The 20621-nt window shown below is 53.1% G+C and overlaps 11 protein-coding genes across 11 annotated transcripts; 7 read left to right on the forward strand and 4 right to left on the reverse strand.

Annotated features, from left to right (window-relative positions):
- Positions 1–178: 178 nt before the first annotated feature.
- On the forward strand, positions 179–1698 carry RHO25_004871 (uncharacterized protein; the record flags this gene model as incomplete). The annotated part of the gene is made up of 3 exons (XM_023595784.2): positions 179–566; positions 612–774; positions 828–1698. The coding sequence occupies 3 exons, from the start codon at positions 179–181 to the stop codon at positions 1696–1698; spliced, it is 1422 nt and encodes a 473-aa protein (XP_023457568.2).
- Positions 1699–2103: 405 nt separating this feature from the next.
- RHO25_004872 (uncharacterized protein) lies at positions 2104–2548 on the reverse strand (the record flags this gene model as incomplete). The annotated part of the gene is made up of 3 exons (XM_023595785.2): positions 2104–2303; positions 2360–2434; positions 2506–2548. 3 exons carry the CDS (start codon positions 2546–2548, stop codon positions 2104–2106), a joined length of 318 nt encoding a protein of 105 aa, XP_023457569.1.
- Positions 2549–3363: 815 nt separating this feature from the next.
- On the forward strand, positions 3364–5583 carry RHO25_004873 (uncharacterized protein; the record flags this gene model as incomplete). Its single annotated transcript, XM_023595786.2, has 1 exon — positions 3364–5583. One exon carries the CDS (start codon positions 3364–3366, stop codon positions 5581–5583), a length of 2220 nt encoding a protein of 739 aa, XP_023457564.1.
- Positions 5584–9075: 3492 nt separating this feature from the next.
- Positions 9076–9900, reverse strand: RHO25_004874 (uncharacterized protein; the record flags this gene model as incomplete). Its single annotated transcript, XM_023595787.2, has 4 exons — positions 9076–9224; positions 9283–9602; positions 9658–9799; positions 9867–9900. The coding sequence occupies 4 exons, from the start codon at positions 9898–9900 to the stop codon at positions 9076–9078; spliced, it is 645 nt and encodes a 214-aa protein (XP_023457565.1).
- Positions 9901–10464: 564 nt separating this feature from the next.
- On the forward strand, positions 10465–10989 carry RHO25_004875 (uncharacterized protein; the record flags this gene model as incomplete). The annotated part of the gene is made up of 2 exons (XM_023595788.2): positions 10465–10533; positions 10588–10989. 2 exons carry the CDS (start codon positions 10465–10467, stop codon positions 10987–10989), a joined length of 471 nt encoding a protein of 156 aa, XP_023456741.1.
- A 630-nt stretch (positions 10990–11619) lies between these two features.
- On the forward strand, positions 11620–12622 carry RHO25_004876 (uncharacterized protein; the record flags this gene model as incomplete). Its single annotated transcript, XM_023595789.2, has 3 exons — positions 11620–11685; positions 11736–11880; positions 11934–12622. The coding sequence occupies 3 exons, from the start codon at positions 11620–11622 to the stop codon at positions 12620–12622; spliced, it is 900 nt and encodes a 299-aa protein (XP_023456740.2).
- A 262-nt stretch (positions 12623–12884) lies between these two features.
- Positions 12885–13493, forward strand: RHO25_004877 (uncharacterized protein; the record flags this gene model as incomplete). The annotated part of the gene is made up of 2 exons (XM_023595790.2): positions 12885–12960; positions 13012–13493. 2 exons carry the CDS (start codon positions 12885–12887, stop codon positions 13491–13493), a joined length of 558 nt encoding a protein of 185 aa, XP_023456739.1.
- A 1647-nt stretch (positions 13494–15140) lies between these two features.
- RHO25_004878 (uncharacterized protein) lies at positions 15141–16155 on the forward strand (the record flags this gene model as incomplete). The annotated part of the gene is made up of 3 exons (XM_023595791.2): positions 15141–15606; positions 15662–15787; positions 15848–16155. The coding sequence occupies 3 exons, from the start codon at positions 15141–15143 to the stop codon at positions 16153–16155; spliced, it is 900 nt and encodes a 299-aa protein (XP_023456738.1).
- Positions 16156–16943: 788 nt separating this feature from the next.
- RHO25_004879 (uncharacterized protein) lies at positions 16944–17903 on the reverse strand (the record flags this gene model as incomplete). Its single annotated transcript, XM_023595792.2, has 1 exon — positions 16944–17903. The coding sequence occupies one exon, from the start codon at positions 17901–17903 to the stop codon at positions 16944–16946; it is 960 nt and encodes a 319-aa protein (XP_023456796.1).
- Positions 17904–18183: 280 nt separating this feature from the next.
- RHO25_004880 (uncharacterized protein) lies at positions 18184–19062 on the forward strand (the record flags this gene model as incomplete). Its single annotated transcript, XM_023595793.2, has 2 exons — positions 18184–18386; positions 18435–19062. 2 exons carry the CDS (start codon positions 18184–18186, stop codon positions 19060–19062), a joined length of 831 nt encoding a protein of 276 aa, XP_023456737.1.
- Positions 19063–19765: 703 nt separating this feature from the next.
- RHO25_004881 (uncharacterized protein) lies at positions 19766–20490 on the reverse strand (the record flags this gene model as incomplete). Its single annotated transcript, XM_023595794.2, has 2 exons — positions 19766–20314; positions 20365–20490. 2 exons carry the CDS (start codon positions 20488–20490, stop codon positions 19766–19768), a joined length of 675 nt encoding a protein of 224 aa, XP_023456736.1.
- Between the last annotated feature and the right edge of the window lie 131 nt (positions 20491–20621).

Below are 20621 nucleotides of genomic sequence, written 5' to 3' on the forward strand. Positions count from 1 at the left end.
GCCATCTGAGCAGTCGAAGTGAGCGCGGCTCATCTTGAATCGGGTCTGAGTGGACAGGGAAAGAATTGTGAGGCTCATTGGTTTCACTTCACCTGAACACCCACACATCTTGCGTGCCGTTCCACTGATACCACCGCCAACGCTACAGAAACACCACAACTTGAAGAGTTCTGCCATCATGTGGAGCGAGCAAGGCGTTCGGGTAGAGCTTAGGTCCGTGGCGGACGACGCAATTATGGAAGAGCACACGAATCATCACTTCCAGTTCCCAGGCGGGGTGACAACCAGTCGACTGATATCCGGCGCCTCCGGGAAGGCATTCAAGGTCTGCCTGGAATTTGACCCAGAGTTCCGACAGTATACAGCGAACGCGCTGAAAGTGGAAATCGTCTGCAATTCGGCTGGAGACGACAGCACAACGACCTCTCAATGCTATGCGATACCACTGTCGAAGAAGCATGGCGGGTGCCATATCACATTCGACAAGTGGATTCGCTGGATCCACTCAGAGTCGTTACCTGAGCTTGGTTGCTCCGAGATCGCTTACATTTTGCCGGTGCCGATGAGTAAGTATTCATCGCTTGATTTTTGAAAGCTTGCTAAGTGTGCAGACAAGGATGAAACGTCGTGCGCGGGCGATGAGTGGACCCGTGACTACGGAGTTGCCAACCAAGGCTCTATCGTCATCAATATCATACGCGGGAAGCTCAGTCTGGCCCGCGTGGGAACGGATTATGGTGTGCAGAACCCGTTGGTGCCTGCCATACCGCCAGAGTAAGTCTACGAACAGGATTTATGATCGACAGAAGCTGACCAGACGACCCTAGAAATATATTCGAAACACAACCTTTTGCCATTGACGAGACATGGTTTCAGCACCTGAACAGCGAGAATTGTCCTGTTCTGTTCGCGGAATTCAAGAACGTCGAAGTTATCGAGCGCAAAACGGACATCGTGGACACAGACCCAATGGTACCTGGCGCAGATGATGGCTCAGACGATTCCCTGACGCACGAGCTCGACACCTCTGTCGCACTTACGGACAATGAAGACCCCCTGGCAGAGTACCACAGAGCTCAAGGCCCTCCTGTGCCGTCCGAAGGCAATCCCGCACAAAGAGATCGTCCCAGGCGCTCAAAGCGTAGTCTGAACTATGCTTTAAGCGATTGTTCGGGCTCCGCGTCTCCAGAGCGGACTCGGACTCGTCGTACATTGGGTCGCAGAAAGCACACTCGAATAGTGCATTCAGAATCTCCGCCGGCGGAACATGCTTGCGGCTCATCTCGCCACAGAGATCAGCGTGAAGCTTCAGCCACTCCCACAATCGATCACAACAAGACTACTAGCATTGGACAGCAACGCAGAGGCACCCGAATCAAGCCTGAGCCCAGAGACAGCGACGACGATTGCAGATTCATCGAAGCCCGCGCTGTAACACAGAATGGCCCCGTCACTCCGAGGCCTACGCCATCAGTCATCAGTCATGGTGTTTCCGCCCACCAAATTCAAGGCAGAACTGCTGCCCAGACACAGATCTCTTCTGCAAGCTCGAAGCAACGCAAAAGGGCCAAGTTACAGCTTGAGCTGGAGACGAGCTTGATCAAGCAGAAAGCTGCTCTGGCAAGAATCGATGCTGAGGCCGAGTTCGCGTTGCAACAGAAGGCTATTGAGAAGCAGCTAGCTGAACTAGATGACTAGTAAGAGGTGAAGTGACGCGGTGACGATTGTGGATCACTCGCTCGAAGCTAGTCAGAAGTGCCGATAAGGCCATATTGGCCGAGAAATGAGTCTTGCGCCAAAACTACGGCAATGATCAAGCCAATTCAACCGACCCCTTTTCAAGTATGAGTACGATGGATACGATAGATAGCGAGAGGACAATGAAATAATGAAAAAGTATGAAAATTCCAACAAAACAACAAAAAATCAACTTTAGATTTCAGACCTGATGATCAGTCTCGTCTGCTTAATTAGCCATGCCATAATATCAAACATGGAAGGGTATCATAGGATATCTCTTGAGGAAACAGCGCCGCGCAAATAAAAACTTCATGCCCACAAGGTTTGCTTGTTCTTCTTTCTGTTGGACAAGTTTTCTTGCGCCTAGTTGGCAGCATCCTCCTTCTTGTCCTTCTTCCAGAACTGGAGCTTCTTGGCCAAATCGCCGACTCGGCTCTTCCTCTTGTCGGCCTTGGATGTCTGGGTGGTCTCGCCGGCTGGTTGCTCTGCCTTGGCTGGCTCTGCGGCGGCTGCTGGTGCTGCAGTGGATTGATCGGCTGGAGCTGCGGCTTCTGGGGCGGCGCCTGTGGGGATTCATTAGAGGATGCGCTGAATGCCATCTTGTGGGTTTCCTTCTTACCGTCAGTGGTAGCTGCGTCGGTCTTTGGCGCCTCGTTCTCGATGGTGGGCAGCGCGGTCGTGTTGTCGACTGGAGCTATTTTTGTCGTCAGCACATTTTGCTCCTGGTCACTGTGAGGAGACATATCAGGGGAACGCGGAACCTACCTGCGACAGCTGGAGTGGTCTCTGCGGGCTTGGTGTCTGCCATTTTGGAGGTGCTTGAGAGGGATTCTGGAGTGTTTTTTCTTGGGTCTTTGCGTGCTCAACAATTTTCTGGCGACGATATGCAAGAGTGATGAGAGGAAGAAGGAAGAGAAGAGCAAGGAAAGCAGCAGCACTGACGGAATAGCTTGCCTTGCCTGGTACGTCGCTAAGTTAGCAGGCACGCGACGCAGATTGACTTGGGTGTCTGCTGCCCCCTTCTCTTATCATCCCCGTCAGCCGGCTTCACACCGCGTGATGGTACAGGAATACTTTATTGGTGGTGTGCTGCACATGCCCTGCACATGACAGCCTGCTCACCAGGATTAGCGCTCGACTAAAAGTAAGATTAGCCTACGCTTTGCAGATCTTGGTCGTTGCTTGTGCGACCGCGAGATTACAGCGGACGTCGTGATCGTGCGCATATGCACGACATGCTGTCATCGCCCGCGGTGGTGGTGGTGGTGGTGGTGTGAGAGGGCGGAGCGGAGCGGTGGCAAGTGGAAAGGATGTGGTTGCTGCAGCGGTCGGCAAAGCAGCCAACCAGCCCGCAGTCTTTCTTTCTCAATTGACTTCTCGGTCGCTTTCGGCTTCCGGCCTGCCAGCCATGGGGACCGCTCCGGGCAATTTTCTTTCTCCGATGTCACTCTATCGCGAACCACCACGCTTCTGCCTCACGATCGCTGTGAATGAACACATTCCTTAACATGCTTCTGGAGAGGTCGCGGTGCAGGCGGTAGTGGATTCCCTTTCGCAGTGTCACATTCAGCGCCACTTCCTCGAACAATCGCATTGGCCTCCGAGCAGATTCATTCCCCACACATGCTACGACACCGGATCCTCTTCATTGACGCATACGATTCGTTCTCAAACTCGATAGTCGCACTACTTCAAGCCGAATTACCGGTCACTGTTGAAAGCATCAAGATCGACGATGCTCGCTTTGTCCTCAACGACGAAGCGTTCTTCGATCATCTAGATGGCTTCGACGCAGTAGTCGCAGGTCCTGGTCCCGGTCATCCTGCCAACGCCAAAGACGTTGGCTTGATTGGGAAGCTATGGTGTCTACCTGAGGAGCACCTGCTCCCCGTCTTGGGAATATGCCTTGGTTTCCAAAGCCTCTGCCTAGCATCTGGCGCCAAGGTTGAGCGACTCAAGGAGCCCAGACATGGCATCATGACTATGGTAGGCCACTGCCACCAAGACATATATGCTGACACCGGTCGAGTTGTTGCCACTCAGTATCACTCTCTGCACGTCACGCTTGGACAGAAGAGTTCTGTGGACGATTGGGGATCGTCGAGCCAGTGGGAGAAGTCGGAGAAATGCCCAGAACTCGTACCACTATCTTGGACCTCGATGAGTCTTCCAAATGGGCCTACTCTGATGGGTGTACGGCATGAGCGTAAGCCATTCTGGGGCGTTCAGTATCATCCCGAGTCCATCTGCACCAATAGCGAAGGCCATAAATTGATGAAGAACTGGTGGGACAAGGCTTGCGAATGGCGGAGTCAGAACCGCGCAGTAAGGCCAGTGCAACAACTTGTCACAGAACCTTCAACCAAAGTTTATGACGAAAAGCCTCTGCAGTCTTCCCCAGCGGTGCAGTGGACTCAAATGGACTTCGAACAGCTACCAAATTTGGCCTTGATAATGGAGATGCTGCAGGAACAAGGCGTTTGCGAACAACCATTGTTGCTCGAGTCGGGCACTCGCAACGGCAAACCAGTGAATGCGGAGACAGGACGCTTCAGTATCATTGGCCTTCCTTCAGCATCTTCCAAGCAGTATCGATTTTCCACTCTTGATCGCTACATGGAAGTGGCTAGCAACGGAAAAGTGGAACAAATACCGCTTCAACGCGTCACAGATGCATTTGCACGTATCGAAGATATTATGCTGTCAAACAAGACAACGAGCGGCCCTCCTAAATCTCCGTTCTGGGGCGGACTGATTGGCTTCATTTCATACGAGGCGGGCCTGCAGAGCATAGACGTATCAGCAGTCGGTGCCAACCGCACACATCCTGATCTCTGGTTTGTGATGGCAGAGCGAAGCATCGTTCTGGACCACGTCGAACATGTGGCTTACTTGCAGACGGTTCGTACCTCCGATGACGAATGGCTGCGAGCTACTCAGTCTCTCATTGTGCGACTCACCGAGATACCAACCAGTAATGGCCGGTCACGAGGAGAGAAGCTGGTAGCACATTTGACAGACGGACCTGAAAAACAGGAGTACTGCCAAAAGGTATTGGACTGCCAAGCAAACCTCAGAGCTGGCGAATCCTACGAGCTGTGCTTGACCGATCAATCCACACTTCGCACTTCTGCCGAACCATGGACCATGTATCGACAGCTCCGCGACCGCAACCCAGCTCCTTTCAGCACCTTCATGCGTTTGCAACAGAACGAAGGACCTGGCATATCCATTGTTGGCAGTAGTCCAGAGCGTTTCCTGTCATGGTCTCGCAGCGGTAAATGCCAGTTTCGGCCGATCAAGGGAACAGTCAAGAAAACTCCTGACGTGACTCGCGCCAAAGCAGAAGAGCTTCTGGCTTCTCCGAAAGAGCGCGCTGAGAATCTCATGATTGTCGATCTGATTCGCCATGATTTGGCAGGCGTGAAAGGCATTGCTAAGGTGGATGTTCCGAAGCTCATGTCGGTTGAAGAGTATCAGACCGTGTTCCAACTTGTATCTGTGATCGAGGGCACTGTCGAAGGAGGTTCTGGAATCTCAGCTCTTGCTGCCTCGCTACCACCTGGCTCTATGACTGGTGCTCCAAAGAAGCGATCCTGCGAATTGCTCTCTGAGATTGAAGGCGGCAAGCCTCGAGGCCTGTACAGCGGTGTTCTCGGCTACTTTGATGTCGGCGGTGGCGGTGACTTCTCGGTCGTAATACGTACCGCCTTCAAATGGGACGATGAGGGTGATGATTGGCATGTTGGTGCTGGAGGCGCGATCACCGCGCTGAGTGACCCAGAGGCGGAATGGGAGGAAATGCTGACGAAGCGCGAAAGCGTTCTCACGGCGCTCCTGTGATGTGTTTGTTGTTCTTTATAGAATTGTTCCTCCATAGATTTCACTATACCCCGAATTCAACTTCGTAAGCTACTTTCTGCCGTGTGACTTGTCAGAGACGGGTATCCTTATCCCTTCGCTGAATGTTCCCTTTTCTCGCAGCCTTGAAGCTCTTCACCCATTCAGCGCTGGCTCTGTTGCCCTCTAACTTGCACAAGATGGCCAATGCCACAGCGAATTCTTCTGTGTGTCACCTCCGTCGTCAAGCGCGAAGGGGCTGTCTGCAGAATGGCGTGGGTATCTCACGCTGATAGAGACAGCCTTCAGAGCCAACAGCTGGTAGTGTGCGACGCGCTTGTGGATTTTCCTTCGCCGTCGTGTTTCGTCGAGCGCTGCGTGATCCTATTCTGGTGACCGAAACAGAGCGCTAGGCAGGGGAGGTCGGATCCGGTATGGCGTTTCTCTCAAAATGAAGAGAGGCGGAAGTTCGTGCGCGGTCAAGCCAGTGGCGGCTCTGGAGTCGACTGGATGTCGAACGCTCTGAGTTCGACGTGAGCGAGCAGTCGAATCTTGGACTGCTGAGCGCGAAGATGAGCTGGAGTTGGCTGCCTTTAGCCATGAGCGTTATCGCCTTCGCAGTGGTTGTCTCGTATGTCCATTGGACCATTACCTCCCTGTGCGCTTCGAGATCAAGCAGAGCCGAAGATCGACGCCAAGTTCTGTTTGGTAATCTGCTGCTGAATGAGCCGAGCGCTGTGAAGAGTGCTGTGAAGAGCGCGGTGGATGCGCTCGAGCGCAACGTGGGTCTGCGATCGTCATGCCATCGTAGGCTTGGACATTGAGGCGATTCCCCTGTGTGTACTGACGTCGAAGTCGTAGAGCGCGCCCGAATAAGGTAGCCGGCTCATGTAGAGTGCTCGTGCTGTGAGTATTCTCCGCGGGTAACGCACTGTCGGAGTCGTTGTGGCATCAAAGGTGAAAGCTGCGGAGACCGAGAGGCTCGTCGCTGCTCGCTCGGTCATATCGTCCGCTAAGCTGCTCGAACAGCGAACGTCCAGTGTTCGAATGCTCTCTACACGCCCACAACCTCGCGCAGCTATGCTCAGCTAGATAGGAGGTGCATCTCATGGTTCTTCCAGACTTTTCCAGCGGGTGGAAAGTATTCTGCGGGTGTTGTTGCGTGTGGTGCTGCCTTCGAGGCAAAATTGTTCGGCGTTTAAGCACTTCGTGGCCGCGAATCCACGTCCAGCCAAGCTGAATAGAAGTCGCTAAAACATGCAAAATTCCACCACAACATCAATACAAGGTATCAAGTGCCGATGCGCATGTGCTGAAGATGCCATCAGCTTGGCGATGCTTTTCCTTCAATGCGAAATGTTCCATCGGTGTTGTGGAGATTGCAATCGATGTCGAGGCAAAAGTATTGCTGTTCAGCCGTGCCCTGAATTGGCTGGTCCCCTCTGCCAAACTGCCTCTGTACTTGCCGTTGGTGCCAAGCGAGTAGACAAAAAGTAACGATCCTTCGCATTGGCCCGTCTCTTGTGTGGTGGACGCACAGAGAAGATGGGACAGGAGGAGAAAAAAAATCAGAGCACCGTAGAGCTAAGCTCTCGGACACAAGCCACCGTTTCGAACCGATGACTTGCGGATGGATGATCGATCTGTGACCGAGTTAGTCCCGCACTGGGCGAATGTTATGCTGTACATGGACGTCACGTTAGCGGCGGCGAAATTCCCCCTCTTGCTACTCTACCACTAGGCCAAATCCTCTCAGCCGAGAGTGAGAGGTACCATGTCGTATGGCGACCTGGTGGTAGAGCACAGTAAGCAGAAAATCTTAGCAAATATATCCTTTCATCAGCCAGTTTCCCTCCCATGGTAGCAACTCGCCACAACCGCAACACCACAACAAGATATACGCACGAGCTTGTTCAGCACTTCAATGCAAACCTCCGCATACCCATATTGTGTGTTTCCATGTTGTGGTGAAGATATTGTGGCCGAGGAGGGCTGGTGGACCAGCGAGCTGCGCGGGCTGGCGGAGGCTTGGCGGGACGAGGTCGATGAACAACCAAACACCACACCATCCAATGCTCACGAAGACCTCTTGACGACAAGCTTCTCGCCGGAGAAAGCATCAGAGCCTTCGAGACAACGCTGTGAACGAGCCCAACCACAATGCATGTTTGCTGTTCTTGCGGAACTTGCAATACGGGCTACGACCCATGCGCCCGGTGCGGACATCCGCCATGCGACGACTGCGACACCATCACACGGCCCAGTCCTCACCCGGCAACACGAGCTGTTTCTTTATCCAGTCGAGCCAGCACCATACCACCAGGGAGGGACGAGCGAGCATACGCCAAATCCAGCGAGCAGACGGAGAAAGCCACGGCGGAGCAGGACCACAGCGACCGCAACCTTACTCTCGGCTCCTCTAGCGGTGGCTACGCGGCTTGGGGTAGCAACCGCGTTGCGAGACACGAGGCAGACAGAGGGAGCAGGACATGAGTGATCACTCCATCCCATGGCTGAGCAAGGCTGACCTGCTTGCCGCGCCACCTCCGCTCTGCGACAAGCGACACTTCGATGCGCACCAGGTGCCAATCAGTCTAAGAGCCTCATCGATGGTCTGAGCGGAATATGGCAGGCAGAACTGTTTCACCGGGCATTGGAACTGGCGCCAATGCAAGAGGTGGCTCGCTAGCAGGTCGTCAGGAAACCAGACACCAGAGTTCACAGATCGGAGTAGACCAGATGTCTCATACTTCGTGCCAGCACGAGCAAGAAGCACCGCAAAGCTGCAATATACCTTCGCTGAACGAAGTAGCAGCCATGTGGCATATGGCTCCTCTACCATAGCTGATTGCTACTGGTACTCTAGTTGACCTCCCAGTGCGACAATGGGTTTGAGGAACCAGCGTTGCCGTGCAGCATCTTGTGTTTCCTGGGTTGCTTGGATCACGCAAGTGGCGCCTACATTGCAGGCTCCAAATCTGTGGAAGAACGCCCAAAGGCCAGCTCCGTGCTCTCCGCTTCATACTGGCTTGTGGAGAGATCTCTACTGTACGCATCACCAGCTTGGGTGTGCGGGCTCCGACATCCGGATGAACGCACTCACAACCATAAGTACTGCGTTGTCCACAGGTAAGTCCAGCAAAGTCCTCTTTGGCAGGCATGCTTCTCGTAGTGACGTTCTCTCGTCTCTTTCTTTTTCATTTTCCCAGTCCGTATTCCCGTCTTGGTAGGTTGCTTTGAGCTATCTTCATTCGAAACTAGGAGACAAGAAAACATAAAAGAGAATGGCAACAAACCACATATGGGAGATTGTCGCAGCAAGCGGAGAGGCAATGCAGACTCCAAAGGCCTCTTGTGCTGTTCGAAGAGCTATGCTGTACGCTCTCGGGTATCATGCAAATTTTCCAGGTGTCTATGCCGGGCTGCTTTTATCCTGAACGCCACGCGATGCCTAAATTCTGATCGAGAAAACAATCTCAAGCTGGGAGTATACTTTTACCAAAAGCGCCAAATGAGAAGAAGCAAAATGAGAAGTCCTAGCCCAGCGAAGGGGCCGTATTGTTTGAGCAGCAGTTCCCAGTTGATCCGGACAGCGGCCCGCTTATACTTGAGAGAGTCGTCTCGGAGCCGGGACGACATATCGCCTGTTGACACAAGCTGTCAGAAGGTGATGTGCCAAATTCTCGTGGTGTATCGACTCACCCATTTTCTCCAGCGAGTCTCCTCGGTATAGCAAATCCTCAATGTTCTTGGTCATGACCTGTGTGACATCTTTCAGCTCGTCGTTCAGCCTGCTGAGGTTGTCCGTCGCCCGCGAATCCTGGTAGGTCTTCTTCGAGCGTTCAATGAAGCGGTCGAATTCGGAGTACTGGTACGGCCGGAGTTGCGGATCGTGGATCTCGTCGCGCTTGTACGAGGTCTGGAACTCTGCGCGGATGTCCTCAAGGTATGTTAGGGCGAGTTTCTTTGGGTAAGAGCGCTCAGTGATGGCAAGGTATGCCACCGCATCGTTCAGGACGTAGCTGTCGGCGTGATCAGTGGTATGCGAGGGCGAATCGGTGCGGGTCGTGGGCGTACTGAATGGTGTACTTCGAGCTCTCGATGGACGCGCGAGGTTCGGAGGAGGGCGTGAGCTTTTTGATGACCTGTCGGATGTTCTGCTTGAGCTCTGTGACTTCCTGGATCTGGGAGTCGTCCACAGAGGCCACGAGCGTGAGGCCTGCGATCACCGCGGGAGTCAGTGGTGGATGCTACGAAGAATTGCGGACTGCAATTATGCGACTGACCGTCGAGCCTCACGATCTGCGTGGTGTAGATCATTGCAGAGCGGCGCGAGGGTTCTACGGGCGTTCTGACGAGCTCGTAGGGCGCATGTGGGTGTTATAGCGGCAAGGTTGAACAGGTGTCGTTGGTACGATGGCATGGGGCCTACGATCTAGCGCATCGACGACGTGTGCTGTGGAGCCGATGGAGGGATGAAAGGTGTCCCAGCGCCCGAACCCGAACAACACACACACAATACAGGTCACGAACAGCTGAATACGGTGCATTCACCATCGCAATTGCCCTCAGTCTACTAGCAACCCGTCTGAAAGTCGGACTGAGCATTGGTCCGCAGTCAGCAGGGCGAGCCAGGCTGCGAGACCGCCCGCGGGAAAGCGCAAGACTGGACGACAACAACTCGCAGCTGCGATGGGTAGAGAACGGTAGGAAGCATGACCATCTCTTCTTGCTTGCTACATCTCACATGCGCTTGACCGAGCCCTTGAGCAGTCCACAAACATCAAACATCGAGACATTGCTTGAACATAACCACATCTCACGACGAACAGCTCAGGATAACCGAACGAGCCCGCACGCTCAGTTCACGAAACCATTGACGAAATGTCACCACCGCAGAAACGCTGGCTGACCCAGCCAAACTCGAAGGTTGGCAAGGCAGCTGACCTTCCCGTATGCTCGACTCCACCTTCGGCGCATATGCACAATTGACTGACTCCAGCACAGACTGTGCTGCGCAGGGATTCTGCCTGGGAGACGCTGCCAGTCGAGACCCGTAGAGAGCTTTACGACCTACTTCCACCGAAGTCAGGCGCAGGAGCTTACGACATCAACATCAACCCTCTCAAGACAGATTTGAGATCGTACATCGAAGAGGAGATCCGATCATATCAAGACGATCTCAACGATGGCAAGGAAACGAAGAAGTGGCGCGAAGAGGCTATACAAGCCGGACAGGAGCGTGCCAGTGGCGTGTGGGCAGAATGGCAAGACAAGATACGTGAGGACGATTGGTGCAAGCGTGAGGGCTCTGAGGAGAAGAAGATCGAGCGGGTGACGGAGGAAGAAGCTCGAGATGCGGCAAAAGTCGCGGCCAACACCAGTGCCAAAGTTTCGAAGATTCAATAGGTTGAGAGGGCGAAGAGGTACCAGAAAGGCTACACTGCTAAACCGAGAGCGTGGAGGGCGGTTGACGGTGATGAGTCCCCATGAGCGGACGAAAGGCGCACAAAATCATATGGCTCTTATGCTGTGCTCCCGCTCTCTTGACTTGTGCACCAATGCTACTTACCAGCGTCCTCATACGGGCCTGTATGCTGTTTGTAGTCTTATGCTCACAATGGAAACCGGATTCAGCACGATTCAGTGATTTTGGCAAAACCTGAAGCAACTGAGGAAGATCGCTTAGTTGATGTTATGGCACGCCTCTTTTACAAATTAGCAGGCAGACTGGCACTTGTGATGAAACGACATGGTACTCATTCGCTTTTGGGCGCCACGCGGCAACCTCACCAGCGATATTGAAAAGTTGTTGTACCGTATGGTCGCTTGTGTTGAGCAGCGAGCTTTCTGATTCATTTGAGATCATCAAATTTGATTGACAATTCAGCTCCCCTTTCAACATTTAACTTCTGCATTTAAAAAGTGCAGTCACAACGTCACAACATGCCACCCTCTTCTCTCCAGCACCGAAGGACGCATAACCTGCTGTTGATTTCCCGACTTCTGAACGGACGAGATGGCGCTTCTCCGTTTACAATGGTTCTCGACAGCCTCGAGCAATCAGGCAAACCACTGTTGGTCGAGTACATGAGACGAGCCACGGTAAGTGTTGCGACACAGATATCCCTGATGTCTGGACTAAACAACCACAGGCCTCCAAAGTCCAGATCATCTTCGTCTCCTTCGAAACGCTGCGCAGACCACGTCTTGCAGACGTTTTCGTCAAAGCCTGGAGCCAGAGCGTGCAAGCTTGGCAGAAAGAAGTTGTTACACATCTCAAGAACGAGCCAACGCAGAGTTAGTGATCTCCCCTGATGTCTAACATTCGGATGCTAACAAAGGTGATGTAGAGAAGCTGTTAGTGTTCGACAGTTTGAACCAACTCAGCGCCTTGCAAGCGTCGAACGTTCCCGCCTTGCTCTCCTCATTCATTGGACCCACAAGTTCTCTACTGGCGCTCTATCATACGGACATTCCACTCCCAGTCTCAAAGGCACCGCACCAAGATGCGTACACGCCTTCCGCATTGGTGCTTTTACGGTATCTGGCAACGACCATCTTCACAGCACATTCCTTGAACCACATACTGGCCCAAAAAGCAGCAAGATCACGGAGTCATGCTGAACCAATTTTTGGGTTGGAACAAGGTGTTGAAGGTGTCTTGCAAAGCCTTGGTGCCAATGATGACAGAGGTCTCGTGCTCGAAATGGAGCATAGGAGGAAAAGTGGCAGGGGGGTTCGAGAGTGGTATTTCTTACCTCTTGACAGAGCAGCCGCTACCCAGACTAGAAGCAGAGAGATTGCAATACTGCTCGAGGATCACCCTGAGTATCGAACTCCAGAGGAAAAGGCGATCACGGCACAAGAAGAGGCTGCCGACACGACCTTCGAGCTGGGACTCACAGAGAAGCAGAGGCGAGATCGTGATGGAGTTGTGTTGCCCTACTACGACGCCCAGAATGGAGGCGGCAATGGAGGAAGAATTCTATATGACATGGGTGAGGAGGACGACTTTGATGAAGAAGAGGATGAAATATAAAAGTGTCACGGCCTCATGATCGATGCATGAGCGAAAGGTAATTAGTCTTTGGTAATACCAATACATGCTTTAGCCCAGTATCATCACTCACGGTCTCTGACAGCATTTTTGATCGTCTGCGAGGGGATGATCATGCAGACGGCCAACATGCCAAGAAGCATGAGCTAGCGTGAATAGTGGGGCAAAAGTGAACGTCGCGAGTCATGTTGGATTGACATAATCTTCTACAACCGCGACATCTTCCCATCAACCACGCCTCACCATGGCAGACCGGCACGGACGACGCGACGACCGTCGCGCACCGCGAGACGACAATCGCAACCACACACCGCGCTATGGTGGGCCACGCATCTTCCAAAATGCAAATTTATCTGCTAACTTGCATTCAGAGCATGATCGTTCGCGTTCACCACCACGTCGAGATCGTCGCGATGACCGCCGAAGAGACCGCTCACCGCCACGAGGCCCTCCGCCAAGAAATGGACCGCCGGCGCGATCAGATCGCGATCGCGACTATCAGCGCAGTCGCGACACGAATGTCCCCCAAACCCGTGGACCTCGTGGCGCACCAGATGATCGGATCAAGCGTGAACCAGCGGATAGCAGGCTGGGCGGCACACGACCTCGGGGAAACTCCCACGGCGTGAAGAAAGAGGAGCAGAAGGACGTCAAAATGGAGAACGGAGCAGAAGACGAGGATTCCGAGGCTGAGATGCGTCGTGTCATGGGCTTTGGCGATTTCAAGTCGACGAAGAATACCAAAATACCTGGCAACGACCGCAATTACGCGGTGTACAAGGTGAAGAAGTCGGAGTACAGGCAGTACATGAACAGAGTCGGAGGTTTCAACCGGCCACTGGATGCGATATGAAAGGGGTCTCGGTGTGGAAGGGCGGCGCCCTTTACGATTGATGCACTTAGCGAGGTGTTGCGGCGCGGACTGTATATTGCATTTCTACAGATCGGGACACGGCCCGCACAAGTTTGACCTGATGATGCACTCCGCTACATTGCCGCTCATTGTCGGTACCACGGATAGACTCGGCTGGGTCCTCGCACAGAGCGCATGAATGCGCGCGTTTGAGCAAGAAGCGAAACGCATATTAGATTTGAGGCCTTCCTCCGCAAATGGTACATCTGGTTGCGTGACCGTCCTGGGCGGTCAGAATCCTTTCCGTTTGTCGAGCGGCTATATGTCAAGACCCACACTCTCGGTCCTACGGACCGTCCACAAGCCAAGAAGGACAATCTCGAAGAATGCGTCTCGATACCGACCGATATTGCTATTCCGTCTAGGCCGCAGCAGATACTCTCATTCTGGTGCAGTGGGAGCTTTTCAGAAAAATTATCCAACAAGCGACCACCCACTGCGTTACACGGCCAGTCCATGTGCCTGTCCCACCGCACACGGGCTATAACGCCAGCTTCCTTGAGGTTTGCACGGGGCGCTACATCGCCAAGCCCTGTCATGTCTCAGATCTTCTAGTCTTTCTTAAGCGACAGGCGAGCTTAATCTACTTGCAGCGCTTGGCACACTTCGACTTTCCACAGCGTCACAACAGCAGCCGTGACACTCGCTACCGATTAGGATGACCACAGGTTTGAGTAACCTGAAACTATGGCACGTGCAGAGAGCCTCCGCCCTTTTGCGCCTTGCCGAAGCGCCTATGAAGCACTTTGATTTGCGTGCGCCACATGGCTCACACGCAGTGGACACCACTACATCGCAACTTGGAAAAGCGGCCCATGCTCCGCATATCTGAGACAGTCGACTTCACGGCGTCTATTCTACAGGAAACGTCTCTCCGCCTTGCACAGTTTTCCGGAGTCCGGACGAAGCAATTCTGCTGGCTGGTGAGTAACGACTTGGACTCGCGAGGCACACAGTAAATTCTGCTCAGCCTAAGTCTTGACGCGACTTGCTGTGCCTCAATCATCGAAGCGATTGAACATCTAGTCGTCGATCCATAGTGTTTGCTATGCAATTTATGGTCTTTACGAGCTGGGCCCCACCTGCTTCACTTACCGCTCCCGTACTGGATATTGCCTGATATGTCTAGGCAGGGTGGTCTAAGCTTGTGGACATCGAGGTGTTTGAGAAATACCACGTGCCGAAAGGCCGTTTGGGTACCTGAGAGGCACAGCACCACTCATTGCCCCTTTCGGTCACTACAACGCCATAAGCGGCGGGCTTCTCAGACTCGCCTGCATGACCCACAACCGAGTCGATGGAAAATATCCGCCCGTCTGCAGCACACTGGCGCCTTCGCATATTGTCACTATCAAAGTGAATCCAAGGTGGACACGAACATCCGTCTGGGCAACACCGTAGGGACTCTCGACGATTGTATATAATACCTGACATTCTGCCCTTCTCTTCAACTCATCACAACACAACCCACCTTCACTTCCAGTCCTTCATTAGCATTCACAGCCCGTTGATCGGAGCTCCCATTCAATCTTTGAACAAATCGACACATCAACCAAACCAAACAACTCCCGCATCTTCGCATCCAAAATGCCTGCCTTCGCACAGCTCGCCGCTCTCGCGGTTGCCGCCGCTCCAGCTCTGGTCAGCGCCCACGGTCACGTTTCTGGTATCATCTCCGGCGGAAAGTATTATGCCGGTACCACTCCAGAATGGTTCTACCAGCAGACGAAGCCAAACACTGCTGGTTGGTACGCCAACAACCAGGACAACGGCTTCGTCGAGCCAGCTTCCTACAGCTCTTCCGACATTGCCTGCCACAAGGGCGCCACCCCTGGCACCAACAGCGTTCCGGTCACCGCTGGTGACACCATTGAGCTCCAGTGGAACACCTGGCCAGACAGCCACCACGGCCCAGTCATCAACTACCTTGCCCCTGTGGATGGCGAGTTCACCTCTGCTACCGCTGGTGACCTTGAGTTCTTCAAGATTGGATCTGGTGGTCTCATCGATGGCTCTACTCCACCAGGAAAATGGGAGTCTGACACTCTCCTTGGTACGTTTAGCGCAGCTATCCGCAACGAATCAGACCGCTAACAAAGGCCCGATAGCCAACAACTTCACTGGTGAAGTGACCATCCCAAGCGACATCGCCCCAGGCAACTACGTCCTCCGTCACGAGATCATTGCTCTCCACTCTGCTGGTCAAGAGAACGGCGCCCAGAACTACCCACAGTGTAAGCTCAAGCATGATATTCGATTGTCGTGAACAAACACTTCTGACACTATCAAAACAGGCATCAACATCGAGGTCACTGGTTCCGGCTCCGCTAAGCCAGCTGGTGTTGCTGCTACTGCCCTCTACAAGGCTGCCGACCCAGGCATCACCATCAACATCTACCAGACCCTCGACAGCTACGAGATCCCAGGCCCAGCCCCATACGGCGGCAGCGGCTCTGGCAGCACTGGTGGCAGCACTGGCGGTAGCACCGGCGGCAACACCGGCAGCGGCTCTGGCGCTGGTAACAGCACTGAGGGTAGCGCCCCAAGCAACACCACCTCTGCCCTTCCTCAGCGCACTCACTCCCGTGACTTCTGCCAGTAGATGGTGGCTGTCGCAAATGATGGATAGGTGAAAAGGAGAGATCGTTTGGATTGTTGAGTTCGGTTGTTCGTTCCATTCGTTTTCGCATTGTACGTACAAGTGTTGTTGATAGGAGGAGAAAAATTTTGCATCAGACTCTCTTCTCCATTCTCTTGACCATTGCTCATGGGTCTGTCTAAGTCTCGAGGCTTCTCCTATTTCCACAGTGGCGATATGGCTCAGACACTGTTCAGACGAGTCTCCACTTTTCCACGGGCTGAGACGACTGTCGCATCTACCGATCCGCTCCATGCACCCGCGCGACGGTTTGCCGAAGAGGAATCCTTCGCTTCAGAATCTGTTGTACGACATCACACCACCGCTTCAGCGGCTAATATGCTGCCTTGCGGAACGTGCGTCTGCACTCTAGGACCCAGAGATTTCTATAAAATCAGTGACTTGCTAAGTGCGAAAGGATGGGGAAGTCCTGTTCATATCGCATGATCACAGTATTCCGTCACGGAGCATTGCGTCCGCTAGGGTTTCGAGTCCGATGGCAGCGACATTTCGCCACAGTCGGGCATGTTACGAACGCTCTCCTGCGTGCCTAGTTCTAGAAGTCTCGGCTGAGAAGTTCAACATGAAACATCGCGGTTTGAACAGCCAAGCGCCTCCCTATTCTTTGCAGAACACGGCCCCATTGCCGAAAGGAGCGATGCAAGAGGCGGACCATCCTTTGCATAGACGTGCATACGAGAGGTGCCCCTTTCCAGAGCAACAGCTGCATTTGTTGGAAAGAGATGCAAGGACTACTGGTACAAGCTGCCCTCTGCAATTCTCTTCTGCTGAACTGCAATCGCCTGTCGGACGGTACTTTCCAAGTCGTCCAGACCTTGCTCCATCTCAATCAAGCCATTGTCGCGCTTTTCGTACAATGTCTTCCCGCTGGTCCAAATCCGTCGCAAGGTGACTGACGGCGTCTCGCTTTCGAGTTGCTTGAGCTCGTCCAAACTTGTGTAGCCAACATCCCATTTCTGGCCAGTCTGTTTCTCAAACTCTCTGAGTAGCTCATGAGGCGTGGTCGTAAACGAGTTGACCCGGAGAGCGCGATTCTTTGCAGCTTCTGGTTGCAACAGAGCTGCCACCACAAGCTTACCAACATCACGCATGGTGGTCAGCGAGATCTTGCCATCACCGTCGCCAAGCAGGACTGCCCTCTTTCGCTGGACGTCAAACGTGCCCTGCGCTTCGTTCTCTGGCTTTTTTGCACAGAGATATAGCAAGCTGTCGGCATCTGCATAAGGCCCAGTAACCACGTACGTGTACTCTAAATTCTTGACAGTCTTGAGCAATGCACGCACTTTGAGCTTCAATTGATGCGGCTTCTCATTTACAGAAGTCTCATCGTACTCGATATCTGTGCCGTACTCGCTGGGGAAGAAACGCTTGACATCCGGATGCTTTTCGGCAAGCTCGATCAGCTTCAACTGCTTATCAATGACCGGTCGACCAACAGCTGACACGATCGTGTCGAACCCATTGTAGGCTTGGTCCACATCAGAATCTGATGTGAGATCTCCAACGATGATTTCGGCGCCTCTCTTCTTCAGATTCTCGATCTCATCTGCTTTTGAGGAGATGGTGTTCTGCGAGGTGAAGACGGCAATCCTGCCGAACTTGTCCTTGCTGCTGAGAATGGCATTGATGATGTGAGTACCGATTAAGCCGGTGGCCCCGAAGATCAGGATGTTCTTCGTGGATGCAGCCATTGTAGCGTGTATTGGTTGAGAGGCAGGTGGGATGAGAAGTTCGCAAGGATCGTGGAAACGCAAGCGAACCTCTCTTGGCAGCAGCGAGTGGAGCTTGCCTCGGCTTCAGCTCACTTTGACTCTCTTCCAGCATGTCCAGTGCGTCGGAGATGCCACAAGGATTACTATTCGCGATCAGTGAAGTGGTCGGATATAGGCAAGTTGCGAACACCTCTTTACTACTTCTCTTGTCATACATCTCTCCTAGCCTCATAGACACAAGCACAACAAGCTTGTCACCATGGATAAAGCACCAAAGCCCGTTGACGAGGTCCAGCTCGAGATCAAGGGCACTGTAGCAGTCATCAGAATCAACCAACCCAAGAAGCTTGGAGCATTGAGCCAGGATCTTTTCTTCAACCTTTCTCAAGTGCTCCGACATGTGGATTCACGGGAGGATACTTTTGTGACCGTCCTAGCGGGCACAGGCCGATTCTTCAGCGCGTAGGTAATAGTTCGCATGCCCCCAGACGCATTGCTTACCCAGTATAGTGGCGCGGATGTCACAGTCGCTGGCCAGAACAAGGGACCGGCCGACGAGCAGTACAAGCAATGGCTCCAGAGCTTCGCAGCTTTCAACATGAACATCACCCAGGCTTTCTACTCCCACCGTAAGATTCTCGTGGTAGCGCTCAATGGACCTGTGGTGGGCATTGCAGCCGCACTTGTTGGACACGCAGACTTTGTGTATGCCGCACCTCACGCATATCTGCTGTGCCCATTCACCTCACTGGGCCTGGTAGCAGAGGGACTTGCAAGTCGAGCGATGTCTTCACGTCTTGGACCCGCTCGAGGACCAGAGGCCCTTTTGATGTCGAAGCGAATCACCTGTGAAGAGCTAGTGCAATGCGGTTTCGTGAACAAGACTTTCGATACAAAGCCTGAAGAGTGGGAAAAGTTCTTGGGCCTGGTGCTTGAAGAAGTGAACAACAGGCTTGGACCTCACCTGGTGCCTGATTCTCTGCTGAGGATTAAGGCATTGATGAGAGGCCCAGAGCGCGACTTGTATGATGCTATGGGAGTCAAGGAAGTCTTCAGTGGTCTGGAGGTCTTCATGAAGGGCGTGCCACAAGAAGAGTTCAGAAAGATCGCGAGTGGTGAGAAACGACACAAGTTATGATGAGATAACTGCTACGTGGCACGGCAGCAAAAGAATCCGCTTGCATTATACCTGAACGCATGTCTCCCACAAATTGGGCCAACTATTTCAGACGCCTTCCACCTCTCCGGAAAAGAAGAAATTATGATCATTAATTAAAGCTGTGGTGCTGACCAAAGACATTAGGTTCACATTACTGGGGTCTGACTGCGGACTTCTTGGAAGAATTCTGGGCTGAGAGCTCTTTCCAAGCTCATCGTCCTGGACTGTCGTGCTGGGCGATTGATACGCGCGCCGTCGCCGAATCTGCTTGGAGGAAGTGGTGGTGGATCGGATCGCTCCACGGCGTTCACCATATTCCGATGTCTGCTAAGGCTCACTCTTGGTGTCGACCTTGCTCTCGAGTGTCTGCTGGACAGCGATGAAGAGGACGACTGTGGGGGATGCCAGTGAAGGGAGTCCCTATTGATGTTAGAATGCTTATATTCTGACACAATTTTCTGACTCACATTCTCTCCGGATGGCGTTCTGGATGTCGAGTTGTCGCTTCCCAGTGGTGTACATTTTGTCTTGGTTTCAGCCAGTCGAGTAACCTGCCCGACCGATGCAAGAGACGGAGAATGCCTGTGCGCTGCCAAATCGATGGTCGTAGTGTGGGAGCCTGGAGCGGATATCTTCACGACTTGGTGAGTGTTTGACTCTGTTGGTAGGCACGCAGTATGACTTACTTTGGAGGAGACGGTAATTCCTTAGACGCAGGTATTTGAATCTTTGGGAACGATCGTGGCTCTGGATCTCCGTCGTTCTGAAATCGGCTCAACAACACTCTGCTCACGACGTCGACCATGACCGCATCCCCAGTGCCTTCGCCATTGAGCGCAGACATGGGGAGAAAAGTGGCACCGACACTATTGGCGAATTCGTCGCCTACACGATATGGCACTGCCCAGCCGCCGCGCCATCGATCGATCTTCGCGGCCACGATGAAGAATGGTACCGCGTGCCATGGTCGCTGGTGAGGAATTTCAGAATACAGCTGGCAAATCTGACGAAGGACGTCGAATGATTCCTGGTCCGTGACGTCGTACACTAGCATGAATGCCTCGTTGTTTTGAATGTATTCCAAGAGATTGGACTGTGCCTGCTGAAGTGAACCATCGTTCATGAGATCGAATTGGATGTGAACATCTCTTCCTTGGACAGCAACATGCTTGTGCCATTCAAGCTCCATCATGGAGGTCCGGGTCTGCTCAATAAGACTGCCATAGCAGAACTGCAAGACTGTCAGTTGCAGCAACGAGAATGATCACGGAAGCGACTTACTCGTTGCAATAAACTCCGTTTTCCAACCCCTTCACATCCAAGAACAGCTATCCGTACTGAGGGTAGGTGCTGCTTGCTGTATAGATATTGGCGCACCACAGAAACCTTATCCAATGCGAGAGCCATAGTGGAGGTGGTTGGTAAAAGCCTCGAACGAAACAAGAGGAAAGGCAGAACAAGGCAATGCGATCGAGTTAAGACTGCGAGATGAAGAACGCCATCGTGTCAGTGACGGCTGTTGCGAAACCTTTCTGCTG

The sequence above is a fragment of the Cercospora beticola genome, chromosome 3 (assembly GCF_033473495.1).
Source record: "Cercospora beticola chromosome 3, complete sequence".
NCBI lineage: Eukaryota > Fungi > Ascomycota > Dothideomycetes > Mycosphaerellales > Mycosphaerellaceae > Cercospora > Cercospora beticola.